The sequence below is a fragment of the Podarcis gaigeae genome, assembly GCF_964106915.1.
Source record: "Podarcis gaigeae genome assembly, chromosome: 3".
NCBI classification, from domain to species: Eukaryota; Metazoa; Chordata; class Lepidosauria; order Squamata; family Lacertidae; genus Podarcis; species Podarcis gaigeae.
In genome coordinates, this window is record NC_139680.1 from 91,062,603 (window position 1) to 91,083,442 (window position 20,840).

A 20,840-nucleotide genomic window follows, 5' to 3' on the forward strand; every position below is an offset into this window, starting at 1 on the left:
TGTGCAAAGGCAGCTTTCCTGGTAGTATTTATTCTCGCCTCCCAAGACTCCCTCCCTCCCTCTCAAAGATGGTTAGCACAAGAGCACCGTGGTGTGTGCAGTAGCTTTCCCGCAATCCCCTTTCCCTGGGCCGGGCCCCTGAAATGGGGCTGCTGCAGGAGGCAAGACGCAAAATATTTCTGCACTTAAGAGTGGAAAACAGGGTCTGGCAAACATCACTTAGTGAACTTCCTTCCCACTTATTTTGTCTGTATCGTGACAGATCAGTCTACCGGGGAACATTAATTTAAATTTCTGTACAGCTATGTTCCCTCGCTGTAACAGATGCTGGTGTGCACAAGGAGCATTCTGGCGGGTGACTTCATGCCCTGAAATAGGAGACCACACGTGGGGGATGAAGACGCGGGAGGACAAATGAATGTCATTCAGAAAGCCAAGGAAAGGAACAAAAAGGTGCAGATAAATAATGCAGGCAGAGCAGCCTGTGGCCACCAGAGCCGGTTGCTTTGACAATTTCTAAGCTAAGTGTTAGGATCATAGGAAGCGGCCTCCTAGCAAGTCAGACCACTGGTCCATCTAGCCCAGCACTATCTACACTGCCTGGTAGGATGTCTCCTACCAGGGTTTCAGGCAAGGCTCATTCCCAATCCTAGCTGGAGATGCTGGGAATTGAGCATGGGACCATAATATGCAAAGTAAGTGATTAACCACTGAGCTATGGCCCTTCCCCATTGAGGTGGAAGAAGAACTGGCCTTGAGATATAAACTAGACATAGGAAGCGGCCTTACATGTAGGGTTGGGGGAGAAATGTGATTCCGTTTGCATTTAAAGATGAACCTGCTTAAATCTGCACTTTCTGAAACAGTACATGAACTGAAACACAGCCACCTTTCGAAATTCAAAATTATCCAGTCAAGAAACGCACACAAAAATGCATGCCCTGGGATAAAATGCACAAAAAAGGCATATATTGGTGAAAATTACATACATACAATTAGAGAAAATTTGGGCAGATTGCTCTGCAAAAATGTGTATGTGGGGCAAAACAGCATACAAACGTGTGTAATAGGAGAAATCCGTGCTAAAATGCTGATTCATCTCTATGAGGACTTAAAAAGAAAATGCAAAATGATGTGGAAATATGGGGAAGTGAATTTAAGATTGGATAAAAAATCAGAACTTGGACCTTTCCTGGTATCAATGTCAAGTCGACTGGTTGGGCGTAACCTGGTTCTTCTTTTTCCCATTTTTGAAGTTGGAGACAACATTTGCCCATCTCCAGTTTGCAAGAACCTTACTTGTTCTCCAGGAATTCTCAAAGATTATAGAAATTGCCATGTGAATGGATGGTGATATAGCAATAGTAACCATTTGAGTGGGCACAGACTAACTGTCCTAATTCACTGTTCACTCTTCTGGGCACTACACTATATAAACTCACCACAAGGTCAGCTTGAATGTGCCTCAATTCCATTTTTATCTAGCCACATGGGAAGAGAAACAGTGCTAGAAAAAAAGAAAAACACCCCAGGAACTTCAGCAAAAGCTACCCTAAATGCAAAGCATTTATATCATTTTTAATCTCAATTACTTCTTAAGTGTGGGGGGAGGATTCCCTACAGTGGTGATTACAACAGCCCAGAACCCAACTTCTTGGCAAAGTTGCCCTTTTCTACTTTCCCCACAAACTGCAAAATATCTGCTGCAAGGAGCTCTGGTTCCTCAAAAGCCGCAAAATGTCCACCTCTGGCCATGTAGCTGAAGGAAACAATGTTCGCATACTTCTGTTGAAGCCATGACTGGGGCATATGCAGGACCTCATGTGGAAATGAAGCAATTCCTGTAGGGACTTGCACAGAGAGCCTGCAAGAGAACCAAGAGGGAAAACATGTCACTCTGTTCCTCGCAATGAAGGGACTTCTTCAGACAGGACTCCAAACCACAGGTAAAACAGGGAAAAGGAAGGTCGAGGGCACAATGTAATGCATGTCTACTCAGAAGTAAGCCCCACTGAGCTCAACAGGTTCTGCACCCAGATAGACATGCTGTGGCAGGACAAGCTGTGCTTTCACTCCAGAAATATGGCAGTGGAAGAAACTCTGGCGGAGATGCTGTTGAGCCTGAATCAGTGGAAGACTTTGTGCAACGTAGGCTTAGCACCCATTTTGAGGCTTTGTGAAATGCCTTGCACTAGCACATATCTTAAGCTCCCACGCTAGCAGACCTTGTTCCAAAAGCATATGTAAAAGGCTCCAGTGAGCAGAGCGGCTCCGTCAAGCTGGCCCTCAGAAGATAAAAGGCAAGGACAGAACTCAGTCGTGAAGTTGGAACTAACTCAGGGATGGGAAACAGGGAGCTGAAGGTCTGGAGAGGACCCACAAATCATATTTCTCTGCCCTAAGCATCCCCATCACATTTGCCAGTGGGCCTCTGTTGCCTTCCTAAATTCCCAACAAAGCAAATTGCTGCGGCTTGCCCAGAAGGAGAGGCACAGGGAGCCTGGCACAGGGCGTGGCAGCAGAAGCACTGGTTTCGCTCTGCTTTCACGTGCAACCACACGCTGAGCTCCCTATGCAAGTGAAATGACTGAGCTTGCCTGAGAAAAGTACAAGGACATAGCTTCATGAACCTCCTTGGCCCTGCTGCAAATCCACATGAGTCTGCAAATGCATTTAGGACATTTGTATATTATTATTGCTGACACTGATATGTCTGGATGTGCATTTCACAAGTCACCAGGAATACCTTTGTAAACACTTTCTGTCTAAACTTGGCACATGTATGGTATCTGAGTAATTATGAAAAACTGTAAAAGGACACAGGGCAACTAAATGTGTGTGTGTGCGCGTGTGGCATGAAAAGAGCTCTCTAAAATAGGCAGAGGAATCTCTTACTTCTCATGCTTCTGGGTGCCAATTCCTTTCCCAATATTCTCTTTGTAAAAACGCATTGAGGACACTATGCACCCAGATACCCAGTAGATCATGATGTTTGTGAGAAGATCATCCAGTGTGAACTTCCTGAAAAATACAATCCAGAAGCAGCCACATCAGAACTTGTCAACTATGTTCCATCATCAACATCTGCAGCCTTTTTTCATCCTTAGCCTAAGCTGGCACCTTGTTACCAAAATCTGGAGCCGTTAAATATTAAGGTCATTATTATTTTATTCTTTAGATTTTGCGTCCCTTCCCTCTCAAGTGCTCTGTGCAGGTTACAACTCCCAAGACTACAACTCCCATCAGTCTTAGCCGGCATGATTGGGAAATGCTGATGTAAGATCTCTGTCAACACATCAACATTTGGTTCAGAAATGTTATCTCCAGCTATTTCCTAAATTTAGCTTGAGTCTCTGGGATATTGTTGGAATACATTCTTCCTTCCATTTATCCTGACTCTATTTTTCCTTGTTGCTTTTTTTTTTTAAGGAGGCAACAAAATGATACTCTAGTAAATCAAGCCCTTTTTGTTGACTCTGTGGAAACAGGAACAGAATACGGACAGCAAACCCCTCAAGCACTTAACATTTATATAATATACCCATTTATAGAACTGCTTAAAAAAGAAAGAAGGCAGCTCAGTTATTTTGCTAAAACCCTGTTATAAATGAGTTAAAGCACACAGATCTACTCCCTTTCAACAGAACTTATTGTAAGGGAAGTTCCCAGAGGATTATGTCCAATTTAGATAATTCACTGCTAGGGCCTCAACATGTTCAGCTGTCCAGGCAGTCAGGAGATGTGAAGCTGACGGTGGCATAAGAGAAGCCTGTAGAGCAGCTAATTTGCTGGCCATAGGACTTTGTTATAAAGACTAAGTTAAGGCTTCTTTCCTCTCAGAAAGGGGTCTAAGCCATTTTTAACCTGCAGGACTCCACCACAAAGCAACCCCAAGTTAGATTGTGGAGCAAGCCAGTGTTCTCCTTGCAAATTTTTGTTCGGCATAGGAGGGCTGCCACCTTCACAAATGTTTCTCCTGTCCAAAGGGGTGTGTTTGCACAATACTCATACATGCATGGTGACACTAGATGTCAGCAAGGACATGCAAGAACATGTGCTCTTCTTTTGAGTTTTCTGACTGAGCTGCGTTTCAAACCTTCAAAGCAGGTGAAGAACCGGGCACTACAAGCTAACTTCAAAATAATCTGCAGCATTTGATTTCTTAAATTCAGCAACACTGCAGTCCAGCGCCTCCCTGCTCAGTCAGCCTGCAAACCAAGTTGCGCTGGCATTAAGCCACTCTCAACATGCACTACAAAGGCACAACATAAACACTTAAAATGAATAGACTGTGCTAAGTTGTGTTGCATTTGGTTCTCTGAGCCTGCCAACACGACTGAAAGCAAACACGGCTGGACCTTAACAGGGTGGGGCAGCAGAACAGGGAGAAGTGTTGCTTCCAGGTTCACAGTGCTGCTGTATATGAAGCTGAGGATCTCACGGAGGAGGTGGGAGGAAGGAAAAGAGTGGACAGTCCAAACATAAGAAGAATGTAGATAGACAGGGGGGAGTATGGGGGCTACAGGGGAAGATGGTTATACCTCTCGACTCCCCTGATGATTCAGCCCTCTGGTTGGAAAGAAGACCAAGAAGAGTGTCAGCTAAGCATCCAACACACAAGAAGTGATTGTGACACTAATCTGAGAATAGTGCAGATAGGTAAACAAGCATCAAAGGTAAATAGGCATCTGTAAACCTAGAGAGAGGGACAGGGAGAAATGACACCCACTTTTCTAGTCCTCCATCTTCTAGATCTCGAAAGGCATGATTGGTCCATGTAGAAAACTTCTCCAAGATGTATGCAGCCAAGCCCACAGGAGAGTCATTCAAGCCACAGCCTAAACAAGAATGAAAACCAAGGGTTCGCTTTCATCCAACATATTTTCAGCTAATTTCTCTCCCCCCCACCCCGGGCCCCAAATAAACACAAGATTCCAGCTGTCTGAAGCAGCTGCTGATTGACAAGACACTAAATAAAGAGACACTTGGCAAGTTGATCTGTAGGATGAATTATGTACCAACAGTATTAACAGCCTTACAGAATAAACAAACATGCTGAAACAGCTTTGAGGATTTTGTTTTTTTAAGTTATAAGGGGAAACTGAAGCTTAAACCAGCAGTAGGATAAAGCTTTGGTAACAGAGAAGGACCCGGTCTTAGTGGTAGAGCATTTGCTATGAATGCAGGAAGTCTAAGGGTCAATCCCCAACCATTTTGAGGCTGGACTGGGCACTGCCAGTCAGTGTAGACACTTCTGAGCTAGATGGACGAGTGACATGATGCAGGGTAAAGCAGGTACCTATGTTCCTATGGAGGCCAGGCAAAACTAGAATCTTTCCTTACGTTGCCTGCCTCTCTCTTTGGGGATAGTAGCTGACAGCAGCTCTGCTTCCCTGAAAGGCAGAACTGCTTCCACAGGTGGGAGAGCAGCACAGTGGAGCCTGACCATTATCCCACCATGCTAGCTCTGATTTGTCCTGCTGTGGATTACCCATGAAAGAATCCTGCTAAAATGCTCAACATCATTTGTGAAGAGACTCAGATATGCAAGCCCTAATATTCCGTAGAAACCAACGGCACTTTCAAAACTGTTGCTGATAAAGACCGTGCGGGTGTTTCCTGCATCAGCTTGTTTAAAACTAGCTTTGATGGGACCCTTTAAATCCAAATATAAAGTCCACCGTGGAGTTCCCCAACAAATAAATCAATCTCTCTTCTTTTCGGATGGTGCCATTTTGGGCACATTTACCGTAGACACTTTGGGCAGTCTGAGTCTTTAAACACCTTCACTGTACCTACTGTATCAAGACACCAGTGTGTGTCATCCCTGTTTTCACCTGTTAATATTATGACCATTAAATTATATATTAAATTTGTGTACCACCCTTCATCCGAAGATCACAGGGTGGTTCAGAACATATCTACACTGACAACATATGGCAATCTTTTGCCACAGCATAACATGGAGTCCTTTATGAAGCTCTCTGTAGAGCCTCTTATTACCATGCCATTGATGCCTTCCGCCTATACTCTTAATCATAACATTAAAAGTAGGCAGCACTTTTGGACGCATTCCCTAGACTGGGTGGTGGCCAGTGGGAGAGAAACCAACCACAAGCATAATCTGGCCCCTGTTGACATCACCAGCTTTTAATCAAGGTGTGCTCCCTCACTCACTCCAGTCTATCCTTCACCCAGGCAAGCAAGAGTCATTATCAGGAGTTGCAGGACACATTTGAGCCAGGCAGAAATGATCAAGGAAGATAAGAAGCAAGGAGGGGAAGGGGGTGTGACCTCAGGGTTTGGCCTGGGAGAGTTCTTAGGGCCAGAGAGAGAGGCCTGGTGCTTGCAAAAGACCCGTGGGTCTGGGGTTCTCCACCTTTGCTATTACAGAAACCAACAACATATGTACAGACTAGATTTAATCATGTTTTTGAGTCCTCTTGAACAAGATCAGTATATGCCATTTCTGCAGCAATGCAGTAATACACTATGCCAATCAGGGAAATTATTTCAGTGTAGTGCTATTGTCACTCAGCCCTATAATTTAATCTGCATATACCTGAACGCATGATCCATTTTTTCTTAATTCATTTTTCCAATCAGGTTATAAAAAAGATAATTTTAAACAGAGGCACTTAAAAGTCTGGAGACCTAATCACAACAATACAGTCAAGCTAATTCACTTGCGTATCTAGGTGAAAACCCATTAATCAAATTTGACTGTTTTCCCCCAGGCATTGTCAGCGAATCCAAAAGCTCCATGTGTAAAGAGGCAACATTTAAATTGAGTAAAATGTGCCAATGGTTCAGTGTAAGCTAACTAGTCCTCCAGAATAGCTCAACTAAGAGCCAGAGGAGATCAAAGTGTGGGCTATTTGTAAATGAATAAATAAAACATTACAAAAGCACTGTTAAGTCTCCAAAAGCAAGCCTGACCCTGGCAGTGCTGCTCTTGGAACTTCTCACCGCTTGGGAAAGTGGGTAGCATGGAACAGTACAACTCTGAACACAAAAGTTTATTAACTGATCAAAGATAAATTGACTACTTGGAAGGACAAGCAAGTTGTGTTTTTGTTTTTTGTTTTAAAAAAAGGCTTTTACCAGCAGTGTCAGGCTTCGTAGAATGTAGGTGAAAGTAGCCACCTTCCCCTAGGATCCTGTAGAGCACTTTAGTTTTAAAAGGAAACATCCGCTGGACATCCACATCCTCAAAACCAAAGAGTCCTGGGAAATACCATCCCAAGGTAATGGAAAGAAGTTGCTTGAAATGCAGGGTAGTCACTGTTGCCATGTTTAAGTAAACACCTTTCACGTGGCTAAAATAATTTACAAAAGTTAGATAAGTCATCCACAAAAATATTTCTTTTTAACTCCATAGATTTATGACTTACTTGGAGTTCAGATGGCACCCTGTTGCCATTTTGAACAAACATATAGGCCAAGCCCACCGGAGAAGAAACAAGCAGCTCCCATTAGGAAGCCAGAATCTTGGGAGTCTCAGGACACACTCAGGACTCTAAGTTTAGGAAAGTAGTTGTGCAATTCCAGCATGTTGGTTCCTACAGTCTAGCTGGCAGGGTGCTCGAGTCACAGGGCTTCCTCTCCCCCTGGGGTATGTGGCTGATGGGGGAACATCATATGCCAAATGATTCAATCTAAACCAGGATGGAGATGGCTCATTTTCATAGTTAGCCAATATGCTGCTTAAATAATAAATCTGTTTTGCATTTCGCCTGTCAAGAAGATGAACACTCACCTTGGAGCTATCTGAGCCAGATTGGTACTGATCAACGAGCCCCAATCCCCTCCTTGGGTATAGAATTCCTGGAAGCCCAGCCTGAGCATCAGCTTATAGAAGACACGGGCAGCACACACAGAATCAAAGCCTATAGAGAGGGGAGGAAAGTTATCAAGTAGGACTGCTTTCCGCAGTGTTTCAGGTATATTTGCATAGACAGACATCTACTGCTCTCTTTGAAACAGCACAGGTAGAGTAGAGGTCAAAACAATCTTGGGAATGGCTATGGCTCCACTGTAGAGCACCGGCTTTGAATGCAGAAGGCATTCAACTCCCAGTGTGTGCAGGTAGAGCTGGGAGAAATTCCTATGTGAAATCCTGGAGAGCCACTGCCAGCCAGTATAGACCAGTGGTCACCAGCATGGTGCTCATTGGCGCCCATGAACCTAGAGAGAGAGGTCTGCCCTGCCACCTAAGGTAACCATGAAATCCCTTCCCTGCCCCTGATGAAGCTAAGATTGAAAGAAGCATTCTTTCATAGACGACAGGATAGACTATGTTGTGCACCTGATTGCAGTGTGTGAGTGTGTATGTGAGTGTGTGTGTTTTAAGCACAGCAGTTCCTGCTGTTAATAAATGTGCCCCAAAATGTTGGCAACCCCTGTCACAATCAATCCTGAGCTATGCTACTCGGTGCAAAGCAGCTTCCTCTGTTCCTATGAATTAACAACAAAGATAAGCGATGTACACATACCACTTCCAGATCCTTCAAAATAATGCAACGTACCTTGCTTGTGAGGTGCCTCGGAGAAGCCGTAGCCAGGGATGGAAGGGCAGATTATTTCGAAAACATGCTCGCCACTCAGGCCATGGCTCCCTGGATCCATCAAGAGGGGGATTATTTTGTAAAATTCATACACTGAGCCAGGCCAGCCGTGGATCATTAATAACGGCTTTGCAGACTGGCCTTCAGGCACATGGGAAGGTTTTACATGAAGAAAATGGACATCGATTCCTATGGAAAATATACATACACATAAAAACTTTAGAATATTTATTAAAACAGATTAGGTGGGCATAAACATATACTAGATGTAGCATAAACATATACTAGATTAGCATTAGCACAACATCATTAAATGGTTTTGTGAATGAGATTTGCTACAGAGAGGGTGCTCTGGAGAGTGATGGTTTGCTGCCTTGTAATTTTCTGTTTAGTAGGAAGCCAGTCTTAAGTGCGCTCACCGAGTTGGTCCTTTGAAATTCCAGGGAACAACACAAATGCCAATTTCCTCATCTGATCACTGAATCACATGTCAAGAAAAGAGAGACTTTGGTTTTATAACCCAGTAACTTGTGTGCGCAGCTTCCTAGCATAACTGGGAACCTAGGTTCAAAAAATAGTTAGGAGCTCTTTGACTCAGCTGCTAGATGCCAAATTGATAAGCTGGAAGTAGATGTAGTAGTAGGCGTCACTAGCTTCACTTTAAAAAACAACGCCCCACACTTAGCCTAAGTCAGGGGTTGCTAACAAGGCAGCTGCAAGCATACAGATGCCCACAGGTGCCCATTCAACTGTAGCTAATAAAAAAGGTTGTGATGTCTGCTTGGTTGTGGTGGGGGAGGGAGGGCTGGTATCTATGACAGTTTCTCTAGTTTGCTAGTGTGCCTATGGGCCCCAAATGGTTGCCAACTCCTGGCATAAATCTATCCAAGATTGCATTATGACTTGGAGCATACCACTGGACACTGCTGGATCAGGCATAATGCAAGAGGCTGCTGCAAAAAGAGACTCCCGTACGTTCAGCAGCTCAAGTTGTGAGCGGATCAGAGATCTACAATCACAGCAGCAGGTTGAAGGTGTCCAGTGCTGAAACCCTGCGCTGCTTCCACTCCAATGTTGCTGTACTTTTGGGGTAAGGAAGACTGACGTTCTTCTCTCTAGAGAAGACCCACCTGAATTTCAGACCTGAAAGGTGCTATCACTGAAAAACAAATGTTCTTCTCTGTGGATCCTAGAATTCAAAGACCTCAAAGCCAAATTGGGAAGTCTAATTTTATTTATTTAATTATAGGATTTCTTCCCTGCCCTTCACCATAAGATCCCAAGGTGAGTTACAACAATATAGTAAATAAAACTTAAAGTCACACGAGATCAAAAGACGGATCATAGCACTATTGGCTACAAACCTTCAATCTTTGTTTTGAACTGTGGGAATTTGTTGAGAACTTCCACTTGCTTCTTCCAGTTGAACTGATTCCTCCAATAAGCAACAACCTTCCTAAGATAATTTGAATTAAACCCATATCGAAAGCGACTATCCTCTAATGGCTCGGCAAACCTCACCTCATCAAGTCTTCTATGTAAGTACTAGACCCCACAAATGTGTGGGAGGGAAAAAGAAGAATGAAGAAATGAAAAGAGGAAGAACTGAACATGAGAGTTATATGCAAAAGTTAAAATACTTTTTTTTCTCAAATTACATCCATGCCACATATTTAAAGCATATGGCTTTCCCCAAAGAATTCTGGGAAATGTAGTTACTATTCCAAGCACCCTTAAAATAATGTTTGCCTCCCTTTTCCTGCTGACTGGTGTCTTTCTGGTAGTTTTGACTTGGTATAATACAGATTTGTGTGAAACCTATACAAGACCTTTCTATGCAATATTTCTGTGGTGTGGGATGGACTTCCATTTCACACTAGTTCTGCACCACCCACATGTGCAATTCAGGTTGCGCTTCTATTGAGAATACTGAACTTTCATACTACTTCCACTGCAAAAACAACTCTTCTGACAATACATTAAGTTCTTTTGTGAATGCTCCACAGAATGTAGGTGTCATGAACCTCAACTGGTTATTTCACATGACATTTAAAGAGAGAGAGATAGAGAGAGAGGCTGTATGCTCTCGCTGCACTGTTTGTAACACAGGAATACTCTTCTGCTAAAAGAGGGGAAGTCACAAACATTAACTTCCCACCAACACTCATGTTGCCCTATTGTGTGAACCCTTTTATCTAACCTTTCTTCCCCCCATTCATTGGAGGCAATGCATTTCCCACTCTCCTGATAGGCTATATAGTAGCTTTATGTGGGTTTGTGCAAGTATGGCACAAAGAGAGCGAAAGAGAAAGAAATTTGGGGCACGATTTGACCGATCACGCAGCAGTGCTCTTAGAACCAGCTGGTTCCATTTGCCTGAAACAAACAAGAGAAAGTCACAGCCATTAGGATGAAGCTGGACTTTAAAAATCAAAGGCTCTCTCCCCTGAGAACTGAGGACAGGGCCAACACAGCGGCAGATGTTAAAGACAGCTAAAATTAGATTCTGCTCTGTGTGCATTGTACCCTTCTGAATTTCATTGTTTTAAAGCTATTATCAGTGATGTGTGATACAGAAAATTGCCCAGGTTGGGTTGATTAACGCAAACAGACAACTACAAGACGTTATTGTATTGTTCTCTGTTAATAGCACAGGCAACGGTAGGGTCATATCCAGATTAATATGATACAGCCGTGACCTCTGAACAAAACTGCTTGTAAAAATTACTGCTGGAGAGAAAATAACTGCTGTTAGTATTTGTGCAGGAAGCCTACATTTCAGCATGTATCATATTTTCTATATATCTATAGTTCTTGGCTTGATTGAAAGATCAACTGAAACTGATGCAACTCAGTGGAATGCTTTAAGCACATTTTACACATTTAAATTATCCAAGTTAAAATTAAAGGGGTGGTAGAGCTGGTTACAAATGTAAACCTAAAGGAACTCAGATTTATGTTGCAATTTTAACCAAGCACATTTACTTGGCTATAAGTCAGAGCTTTCCAAACTTTTCATGTTATTGACACACTTTTTAGACATGCTTCATTTCGTGACACAGTAATTAAGTTTTTCAGCCCCGGAAGGAGTGCGAGAAGCATTTGCGTGACACACCTACACACTGCAGCCGACACACTAACATGTCGCGACACACATTTTGGAAAGCTCTGCTATAAATGCTACTGAAGCATTTTTAACAAACCGTGGTTGAGATTATGCTGCTACCCTAGAATTTCCTGCTGTTTGTGCAAACTCTGCGAGAAAGAGAGTCTTCTTACATTTATCTCGCCGTCTGATGTTTCCACCTTGAAAGGATATATAGCTGCATCTTCTTCAGAGTCAGGCTTCTGTCCTTTGCCCCACCATCCATCTCCCATAGATAATTTGTCCTCTTTCTTCTTGGTCAGAAACACATAAATGATTGCTCCCAAGACAACAGCCAACAGTATTTCAAACAACATCATGACTGCAAAAGAATCACCACAATTATGGCATTAAATGACATTTTGGTACTGCCCCCCCCAAAAAAAAACCATGTTAAAAGTGTGGCAGTTACTTTAACAACTTCATGGTGAGTACCAGCACATATATTTTTTTGAAGCAGCGGCACTGGTTGTGTGCATGCTTTTTCTCTAGAATGCTTATATTTTAGGACCAGAATAAAAACAGTCTTTGGGCTGTTTTGATAAAACATTATGTATTTTCTTTAAACCATATGACATAAGATACCAATTAGACATCACTTCATAGTAGCTCTTCTTAAGGGTGGTCCTGTTGGACCTAAAGCAAATATTTGACTTCACCTATTTTCTGTTATTGTCCTACCAGTCATTCCCTCCTATTTCTTCTTAAAGTTATTTCCATGTGGACTGTCACTAAGATGCAATAAATCTTAAGACAAGAGTCTTTTTTTGTTGATGCATAATTCATAATACTTGCTTCAATTTGGGTCACAGGAGCTCAAAGGCGATATAAGCCTTATTCTTTTTTGGGGGGGGGGCTCCCTCCCTCAGTTACCCTTTCCTACAGAGCACACACAGCATTGCAAGCTGAGCCTCCTTGAAGTCCTGGTGTAATTAGCCTCTCAATATGGGTTCTCAGGCAAGGAACTGACCTTTTGAAAAATGTGTCTAAAAGTGTGAGATCTCTGTAGAGAGCCACATGTTGTACGCTGTACCATTAGGACATAAATATGGAATTCAGTCGGGTGCTTGTGCTCTTAAAAACGCGAAAGGCTGCCTTGTGTATATCCCCCTGCCCCAAGAATATCTTATTTACCCCCAGAGCGATTTCAAAGCATTGAATTAACTCTGTGAAACAACAGCAACAAGGCTCCATCCAGCCCACGAGAGACTGTGCAGCAGAATGTGTTATAAACATGCTTTTTTGGGGAAATAATTAATAATCTCCTGGGTGGCGAGGGCCTTTGAAATGTGTTGTTTATTAACACATTAGCCCCACCCCCACATTTCTCATATTTAAAAAGTTTCTCAAAATAGTTAAGGAGAACCATTATTTCCATAGGGGGTTAAGTTAGGCACATAGCTTTTTTAAAAAATAAACTCAACAGAATGGTTCAGTATTTTAAAAATGTATTTATTATTACATTTATATCCTGCCTTTTCTGCAAAGAATTATCAAGGTGAAATACATGCGTCCCCCTCCCCCCTTATTCTTCCTCAACCCTGTGAGGTAGGTTAGGTGAGAGACAGAGACTGGTCCAAGGCGCACTGAGTAGGGGCTACGCAACACTGTCTCTCTCTTTAAATGCTTGTTCAATGAATATGTGAATGTAGCTAGTATTATTATGTTAAAACAGGGCTATTGTGTTCAAAAATAAATTAAGCCATATAGACTCTTGGGTTTTGTTTTTCCTTTTCTGGCGCATAATCTTGAGTGCATGAGCAGAGCTGGTTCCTCAATAAACTTCCATCTGGAAACACTCCAGGTTTCCTATTTAATCTGCAGCTACCACTGCTAATTTGTGTGGTCCCTCCAAACCAGGATCAAACCATGGGAATGCATAAGCACAAGGCTCATTCACATAATGCCACGATCTGCCGTTACCCCTGAATGGAACTACAGTGGTACCTCGGGTTACAGACACTTCAGGTTACAGACGCTTCAGGTTACAGACTCCGCTAACCCAGAAATAGTACCTCAGGTTAAGAACTTTGCTTCAGGATGAGAACAGAAATCGGACGGCGGCGGTGTGGCAGCAGCGGAAGGCCCCATTAGCTAAAGTGGTGCTTCAGGTTAAGAACAGTTTCAGGTTAAGAACGGACCTCCAGAACGAATTAAGTACTTAACCCGAGGTACCACTGTACACAATTTGGGTGCTATGGCTGGGATTCCTGCCTTGCCGGAGGTTGGAGTACTTAATATATGTGAGGTTTTGTGTCAGCGTCACTTGTGCAGGTTCTGTGCTATTCACTTGTGTTCCTTTGGTGGTGAGAGAGGTTGGGGTAGGCCAAGGTGTGGTTGTTTGTTTTTGATTGGCTGTGGTGATCTTTGTTTTAATGTGTGAGTGGGGTGGGTGGGTGTTTTGGATCAGGTTAGCCATATTGATTTGTATGCTGTTGGTGAATTTTTGTCATTGTCTTGTTCAGCTGTGTACGTGATAAAGGGGAGCCATACCAGGGTGAAGGCGTCTTCTTCTATTTGTCCCTGTGTCAGTTTAGGTTTATTAGTTAATTTTTCTAGTAAGGCTGTTTCCCATACTATTTGGTACCATTGGTCCATGCTTACTCCTGACAGGTCTCTCCAGTGTCTGGTTATGTTGTTTCTGGCTGCTGAAAGTAGGTGGGTTATGAGTTCTTTGTGATGTAAATGGGCATTTATTGTCTTGGAAGATGTTTAGTAAGGACAATTCTGGGGTGATTTCTAATACTTGCTTAGTTATTTTACATATTTCTCGTAAGGCTATTGCCCAGAATAGTTGGATTTTGGGGCACTCCCACCACATGTTGGCACTCCCACCAAAAGGGGGTATTGGCAACGGACCAATAGCTGTTCCAATTGTCCTTATTCTCATGTGAAGACAAACTCTGGGTGAATCAAGAGAAGAAAGCCTATTGTATACAGTTGACAGCAAGGGAAACAAATGAAAGCCATCATGTTCTCTCTCCATAATGGAACACTAGAGGATATGCCAAAGCAAATATGCAACAGAAACACTTCAATGTAGCTGGCAATAGCACCAATACTTTAATGTGCTGGGATTTAAAGGAATAATTTCTAAATATTTATCCATAACCACAATGAAGTAATTATCTTAGAAGCAGAAGCTAGGAAGGGGGAGGAGTTTCCCCATTTGGCTTCCCCCCCTCAACACTTAATTGCAGTGATGCATGCTTTTATACCGAAATAATGAATATATTGATCAGCTTTGCACATAACAACTGTAAATCAATTATGTACAAGTATTCAAACAGCAAAAAAGTGTTATGAACCAATTGTTAAATCAAAACAGCTCTGATATTTAAAGGCATCAAGCCAGGAGACTATTCAATGAATGGAAAGTGTGTGTCTAGCAGTGCTTCCGAATAGCTGAAGGCATGTCCCCTCTCCGTTACTGAATTATGTGGAGCATTTGACGGGTAAAAAAAGAGAGGTTTGGTCAATTAACAGGTCAAAATAATAGTAAAGTTGAGGTGCTAGACTTGTTCTTGGAGGTAGTGATGGCTTGGGTGTGGGCCAATAAATTGAAGCTGAACCCTGAAAAGACTGTGGTGTTATGTGCTCCAAGTTCTTGAGTCCAGGAGATGAGGAGTCAGCTTGTTCTGAACATGGGTGCACTTCCCTGGAAGAAGCAGATTTGTAGCTTGGGAGTACTCCTGTAATGATTATGTTATTACATTTTGATTCTGCTCCTCCCTCAAAGAGTCCAGACCAATGCATATAGTCCCGTCCCTCACCCCCCCCCCCCAATACACCATTATCTTCACAAGAACCATGTGAAATAAATGAGGCCAGGAATGTGGGACTGGGCCAACATCCTATAATAGGCCCTGAAATTTCTGCGTCTGGGATGCTCCTGGCAGCCCTATTTTTTTGGGGGGGGTAATCAGGATAGGGATTTCAGCATCTTGATATGCTCCCCCCCCCCCGCGTCTCTTTCCCCTTGCCCCATCCCTATGATTCCTGAAGCTGCTAATTCCATCTGCCTGCCCCCGCCTGCCCAGGAACTGCTGTTTGCTCCTGGGGTGATTTTTCTCAGGATCACAGCAAGGGAGCAGGGCTGTGTGTGTTAAACTCCTCTCATGTTTGCAATCCTAATTGCGCTCTTTACTATACAATAAAATCCCCTGGCATTGGCCGGCTTCTAGCTGAGCTCCTCTGTTCCATGTTACAGCTAAACCATATACTCAAAGCTCTCAGATATTTTCACATGTTTAGGATGTTGGGCATGTTTAGAAGCAGCGGACAGGGAAGCCATATCAGAATGCTCGAGGAATCCAGCCCCTAATATGAGCATCCTCTGGATGTGGGGTAGAAAAAGTATTTGGAAAACAGACCCGGGAATGGAAAGAGAAGAAATTTCTACTTTAGATATCTAATAAAAGGCATTCAACCTGGTCTGTGTGGCTTGCGGAGCTTTAATTAAAATTATCTGCGCAGAGGGAAATTATCAGGAACTGTTCAACCCAAGAACTTCAAGAGAAGAAGGGTGGGAATCACCTTCAATATTAATTAAGCGGAGACAAAATCTCTTTGGAGAGAGGATACATGTAAATGGGTTCTATTTTTATTTTCTGACAAATCTTTTTGCAGTTCTTAATGTACTTGGCACAATTTGCCAGCTGCTAGGGAGGAATGGTGTCATTCTTGTCTTTTTTTTGTGTGAACCAAGTTTAGGGCAGGGACCCAAAAACCTTTATGATCCGGATTAATGCTTCTTCCTCAATCACCCCAGCTGCTCAGAATCTCCAGAATTTCTAAACTGTATTTTGAGACTACGGGAGACCATGGAAGACTACAGGAGAGGGAGGGAGAAAGAAAGTCAGTGGTTACAAGGGACGAACATGGGCAAACACAGTTGAATGTATAGCAGAAAGGGTTAAACTTCTGTCCAGTGGATGATGTCACCAGGAAGGGGCAGCTTTGTTTGAAATATGTAAAGTACTTAGAAAAATCAGATCTGCCTCAGCTCTATTAATAATACAGCATGTATTTAGCCTTTATTTCAAAGAGAACACTGTTGAGCAACATATCCTCATAGCACACCTTTAATGTCCTTACTATTCCATCAATATCACCTTTCCAAGATGGGTAAATCATTTGTCCTTTAAAAATTAATCATAGCGTCATACTGCTCGATAGCCCCAGACAAGCTACAGAAGTCTGGCAATGGTAACCCACAGAGGCTATTTTCATGTAGTAAAATGAAAAATCTGACTGAATGGACAACAGTTCTCCTCCTTCCCCCTCATCCCTTTTTTAGATCCAAGTCAACAGATACGTAAGTATTCCTTCCTACATTTTACCAAAAGCTTTCAGTATTCACTTGCATCTCGTGTGTGTTTTTTAAAAATGTTATGTATTGAAGTCTACTATAAATAATGCAAAACAAGTATATTAGTAATGGAACAATAATAATTTATAGATTAGCAATTGTCTTCACAACTCAAACTGGGAGAGAGGAGACCCAGAAGAGACAGTATTAAAGTTTTATGAGTTAATTTGGTATTAAAAGTAGCATAAGTCAAGATTTGTATTAATGTCTTGATTAAGCAGCAACATTCTGCCACAGAGAAAAGTATTAACTTTCTCTCACAGACATTTCTCCAGAGTATGCAACTTCGTCCCAAAGACATTGCTCCACTTATAAAACATGCATGGTCAATCTGGGCCAACGGTGAAAGACTTCACTGTTGCCATCCTCCATACATATGGACTGACTAAACGCAAGCCAAGAAAACAGCCAGTGAATACATCCAGGGAGTAATTCACCTAACACTGCAAAGTAACAAGCTTCATGGTAGGGACATCCTGTACAGTTGCACCCCAAATTTCATCATAATACTGTACAGAATATCAGGATGTACCCAAAAGAAAGACAGGGAAAAGTGACCTATTACTAACAATATCCAGATTATATTTTAATTGCATCCCTATGGAGAAAAAAATGTCATGACTCAAGCTGAGTTCCACTAAACTAAATTAAACCCAAGGATTTTGTGCATCATTTAGCCTGGTCCTTTTCAGCCAGCTCAGTTAGGCAACAAAATCCAGTCACTAGACACTATTTTCCTCTCATTCAGCAAGCATGTCAAGGGAGGTAGGGGGAAGCGAGTTGAAATAGGATAACAAGATTCCCTGGGCTTTTTTCTAGAACCCACAGTTGGTAAATACGCCTGCAGGAAAGTTATCTAAAAAAAAAAAGAGAGAGAGAGAAAGAGAAACTGCAGACAGCACTTCAGTAGATACCAAAAAAAGTGGCAAGTAAAACAAGCAAGCTACAATAAATACTAGCATAGCAAAGCACATCTTGGACATAAACTTCAATTCTAATCGAAACCAGGCTTAGAAAGACATCTGAGGAACTACAGTTGGAAACATTCCACATTGTTAGCAAAACCGTGGCTGAGAGATCAGTTCTTGCTTTGGGGGGGATGGGAAGGGACTCTGATGTCCCCTTATCTTTATTAACTCTGCAGTGAGCAACAGTTTGATATTAGGAAAACAGTACAAAATACAAAGTCCTGAAGTTTACTTAAAAAGCAAGCAAACAACCACTATTTGTAAACCCCTGGCTTCAAATTCTGCTTACTCCTCTTACAAACTGCAAAGGAGTACAAATTCAGTGGTCTCTTGGCTGCTGATAGTAGATTGCAGTAAGTCACCAAATCTGCCCCTCTGCCCAACAAAAGCCAGAAGGATGGCATCATAACATTATTCAAACCTAAGCTCAGCCTTCAGGGAACAGTCTGGAATCCCTACTGAGTTATAATATTTAAAAAATCACACTACAAAAACCTTCAGTGTGCAGTAGCTTGCTAGCAGGATATTTTGAAAATGCAAAGCGCTACTAATACAAAGGTAAAAGGTAAAGGTACCCCTGACTGTTACCAGTCGCAGATGACTCTTGAGTTGCAGTGGGCATCTTGCTTTACTGGCTGAGGGAGCCGGTGTTTGTCCACAGACAGCTTCCGGGTCATGTGGCCAGCATGACTAAGCCGCTTCTAGTGAACCAGAGCAGCGCACGGAAACGCTGTTTACCTTCCCGCCGGAGCAGTACCTATTTATCTACTTGCACTTGACATCTGATCGGCAAGCCCTAGGCTTTGTGGTTTAGACCACAGCGCCACCCGCGTCCCTTACAAAGGTAGGGATATCCAAATATACTGTGTTCCATAGCAACTCTGGCTCCCACTTCTGCTTGGGATAATGGGCCTTTTCTTCATACATAGAAGATCCCTGCATATCGACTCTTCTCACTACTGCAGAGTGATAAAAACACAAGGCACTCTTTTCTGAACTCCCCGCATAATGGCCAAGGTTACAGTGGCATGGCAGACGTCCAAGGGCAGTAAACAGGCAGCTTTGTAACTTAATCTACACACAATAAAGGAACAGGATTAATCGCAACAAAAACACCATATTCTTTGCTCTCTCTGACTACACCCCAGCAATTTCCAGAAAGTTCTAAAAGAACATGGATTTAACTTGGATTACCTTCTCTTTAACCCTCACAGGAGAAATCCAAGCAGAAAAGAACAAGAGAAAAACCACACACATGTAGTCAGTCTCGTGGAGGGTAAACGGCAGTTCCAAACTTCATGTCTGGGTAATTTCAATTGACAACAAAATCACAACAGGTTCCTGAGCTGCAAGATATTCTGAATGAGTGACTTCCAGATGATATTAAAGTTCTCTCTATGGTGGCTAATCGGTGACACATGTGCAAATCAGCAATCCTTGCAAACGCCCCTGTTTGCAACGTCCGATGCACAGTCCACTTGCAACTGAAATCCTTAGACAGAACCTGGAATCCCAACACCCTTAAATCTAAAGGACTCCTTTGGGTTGTTTCATGGGTTATTTGATGTTGGGCTATATTTTACAGACCTACATTGTGTACTTGCAAAAAAAGGAGTATCCTTTAAAGGTTCAAACCTTAAATAAATAGCACACAAACCGCAGTAACATATCACATACCAAGCTGCAGCAGTGTAGCCCAGTTCACCTGCCAGGGATTCTCCAGTTGCACCTACCCTGCATTGTAAATACTGCACTGGACTGGGGAGGACTTAGACTAGAGATGTTCAAAGGGCTCTTCCTAGTCTATAATTCTGCGATTCTATATATTTTTTAAATTCCGAAAGCAACTCTCAGTTTGACGAGTTTCCCAGGGAACTCACAATGGGATGCTTCACTTATGGACATAAATGAGTTTCTCCCGGGATCTTCGACAGGAACTGCCACGCACAACAAGTTCCCCGCCCTGCCTAAGCAAGCAGCTTCAGCCCTTTTCAGACGTGACGTGACACTAAAAAGCGCCTCTGCTCGCGCCTTGTGTGAATGTTGTCGATGCGGGATAAGCCGCAGAATACCGGCAAGCCGCCGACTGCGTACGTAGGATTTACATTACCGTTATCAGCCAAATGAATAAGCCTCACGTGTAACAAAAACGCCTCAGAAAGAGCCCCTCTCGAAGTTCACCCGCGTAGCCCAGACTGGCCCTCCGCCGTTTACAAGAGCGAAAGAGGCGGGGCGGCCTTTCTTCCCACAGGCTCCGCCGGCGGCGCTGCAGCCGCCCTCTCGCACCGCCCGTTCGGATTAAGGCCGCGGGGCGGTCGAGGAACTCGGTCGGCAACAGAGGATTCTGGGAAATGTAGTTCTTTGTGGGTGCTCCATGTAACGGTGGGGGGGTGTTGGGTGCTCCACCTGGGCTCTCAAAACCTTCTTCATCCTGCTGCCCGAGAAATGTTATGGCCGCCGGCGGGGGAAGGTAGCTGCTGGGAGCACCGCAAAAATGGAAACCAAGGTCGTAACGCGTGTCGTTCGGCGAAAGTCTCGCGTTGGGTTGTTGAGTTGGACAGCAGTTTCAAGACCCGGGTGGGTTTGTTTTCGCTGCGGCGTGTAAGGCGCTTCAAAGGCTCTGAAGGCTTCTTTTCTTTTGGATTAGGACACGCAACATGACACATCCACCACAGCTGCCCACACCAATTTGAAGCACCTGTTCCCCCCCCCCCCCAAAAAAAAAATATCCTGGGAACTGTAGAGTTTGGCAGTTCTGTGAGGACTAAACTGCAGTCCCCAGGATTTCT

General features: G+C 43.2%; 1 protein-coding gene across 6 annotated transcripts; it reads right to left on the reverse strand.

Moving 5' to 3' along the window:
* Window positions 1-1,548: 1,548 nt before the first annotated feature.
* Window positions 1,549-20,354, reverse strand: EPHX1 (epoxide hydrolase 1). Of its 6 annotated transcripts, none has more exons than XR_014562761.1 (9): window positions 20,190-20,354; window positions 11,847-12,034; window positions 9,932-10,112; window positions 8,529-8,756; window positions 7,760-7,889; window positions 7,105-7,319; window positions 4,730-4,838; window positions 2,303-3,021; window positions 1,549-2,251 (listed from the first exon to the last, which is right to left on the reverse strand). XR_014562761.1 is itself a non-coding variant. In XM_083733589.1 (9 exons), the coding sequence occupies exons 2-9, from the start codon at window positions 12,030-12,032 to the stop codon at window positions 1,630-1,632; spliced, it is 1,410 nt and encodes a 469-aa protein (XP_083589715.1). In that variant the 5' UTR covers window positions 12,033-12,034; window positions 20,190-20,354; the 3' UTR covers window positions 1,549-1,629. The 6 variants fall into 6 exon arrangements, 3 of the variants coding, with proteins under 3 accessions (XP_083589715.1, XP_083589714.1, XP_083589716.1); XR_014562762.1 differs by having other exon boundaries at window positions 20,162-20,354; XR_014562763.1 differs by having other exon boundaries at window positions 19,932-20,354.
* Window positions 20,355-20,840: the final 486 nt, after the last annotated feature.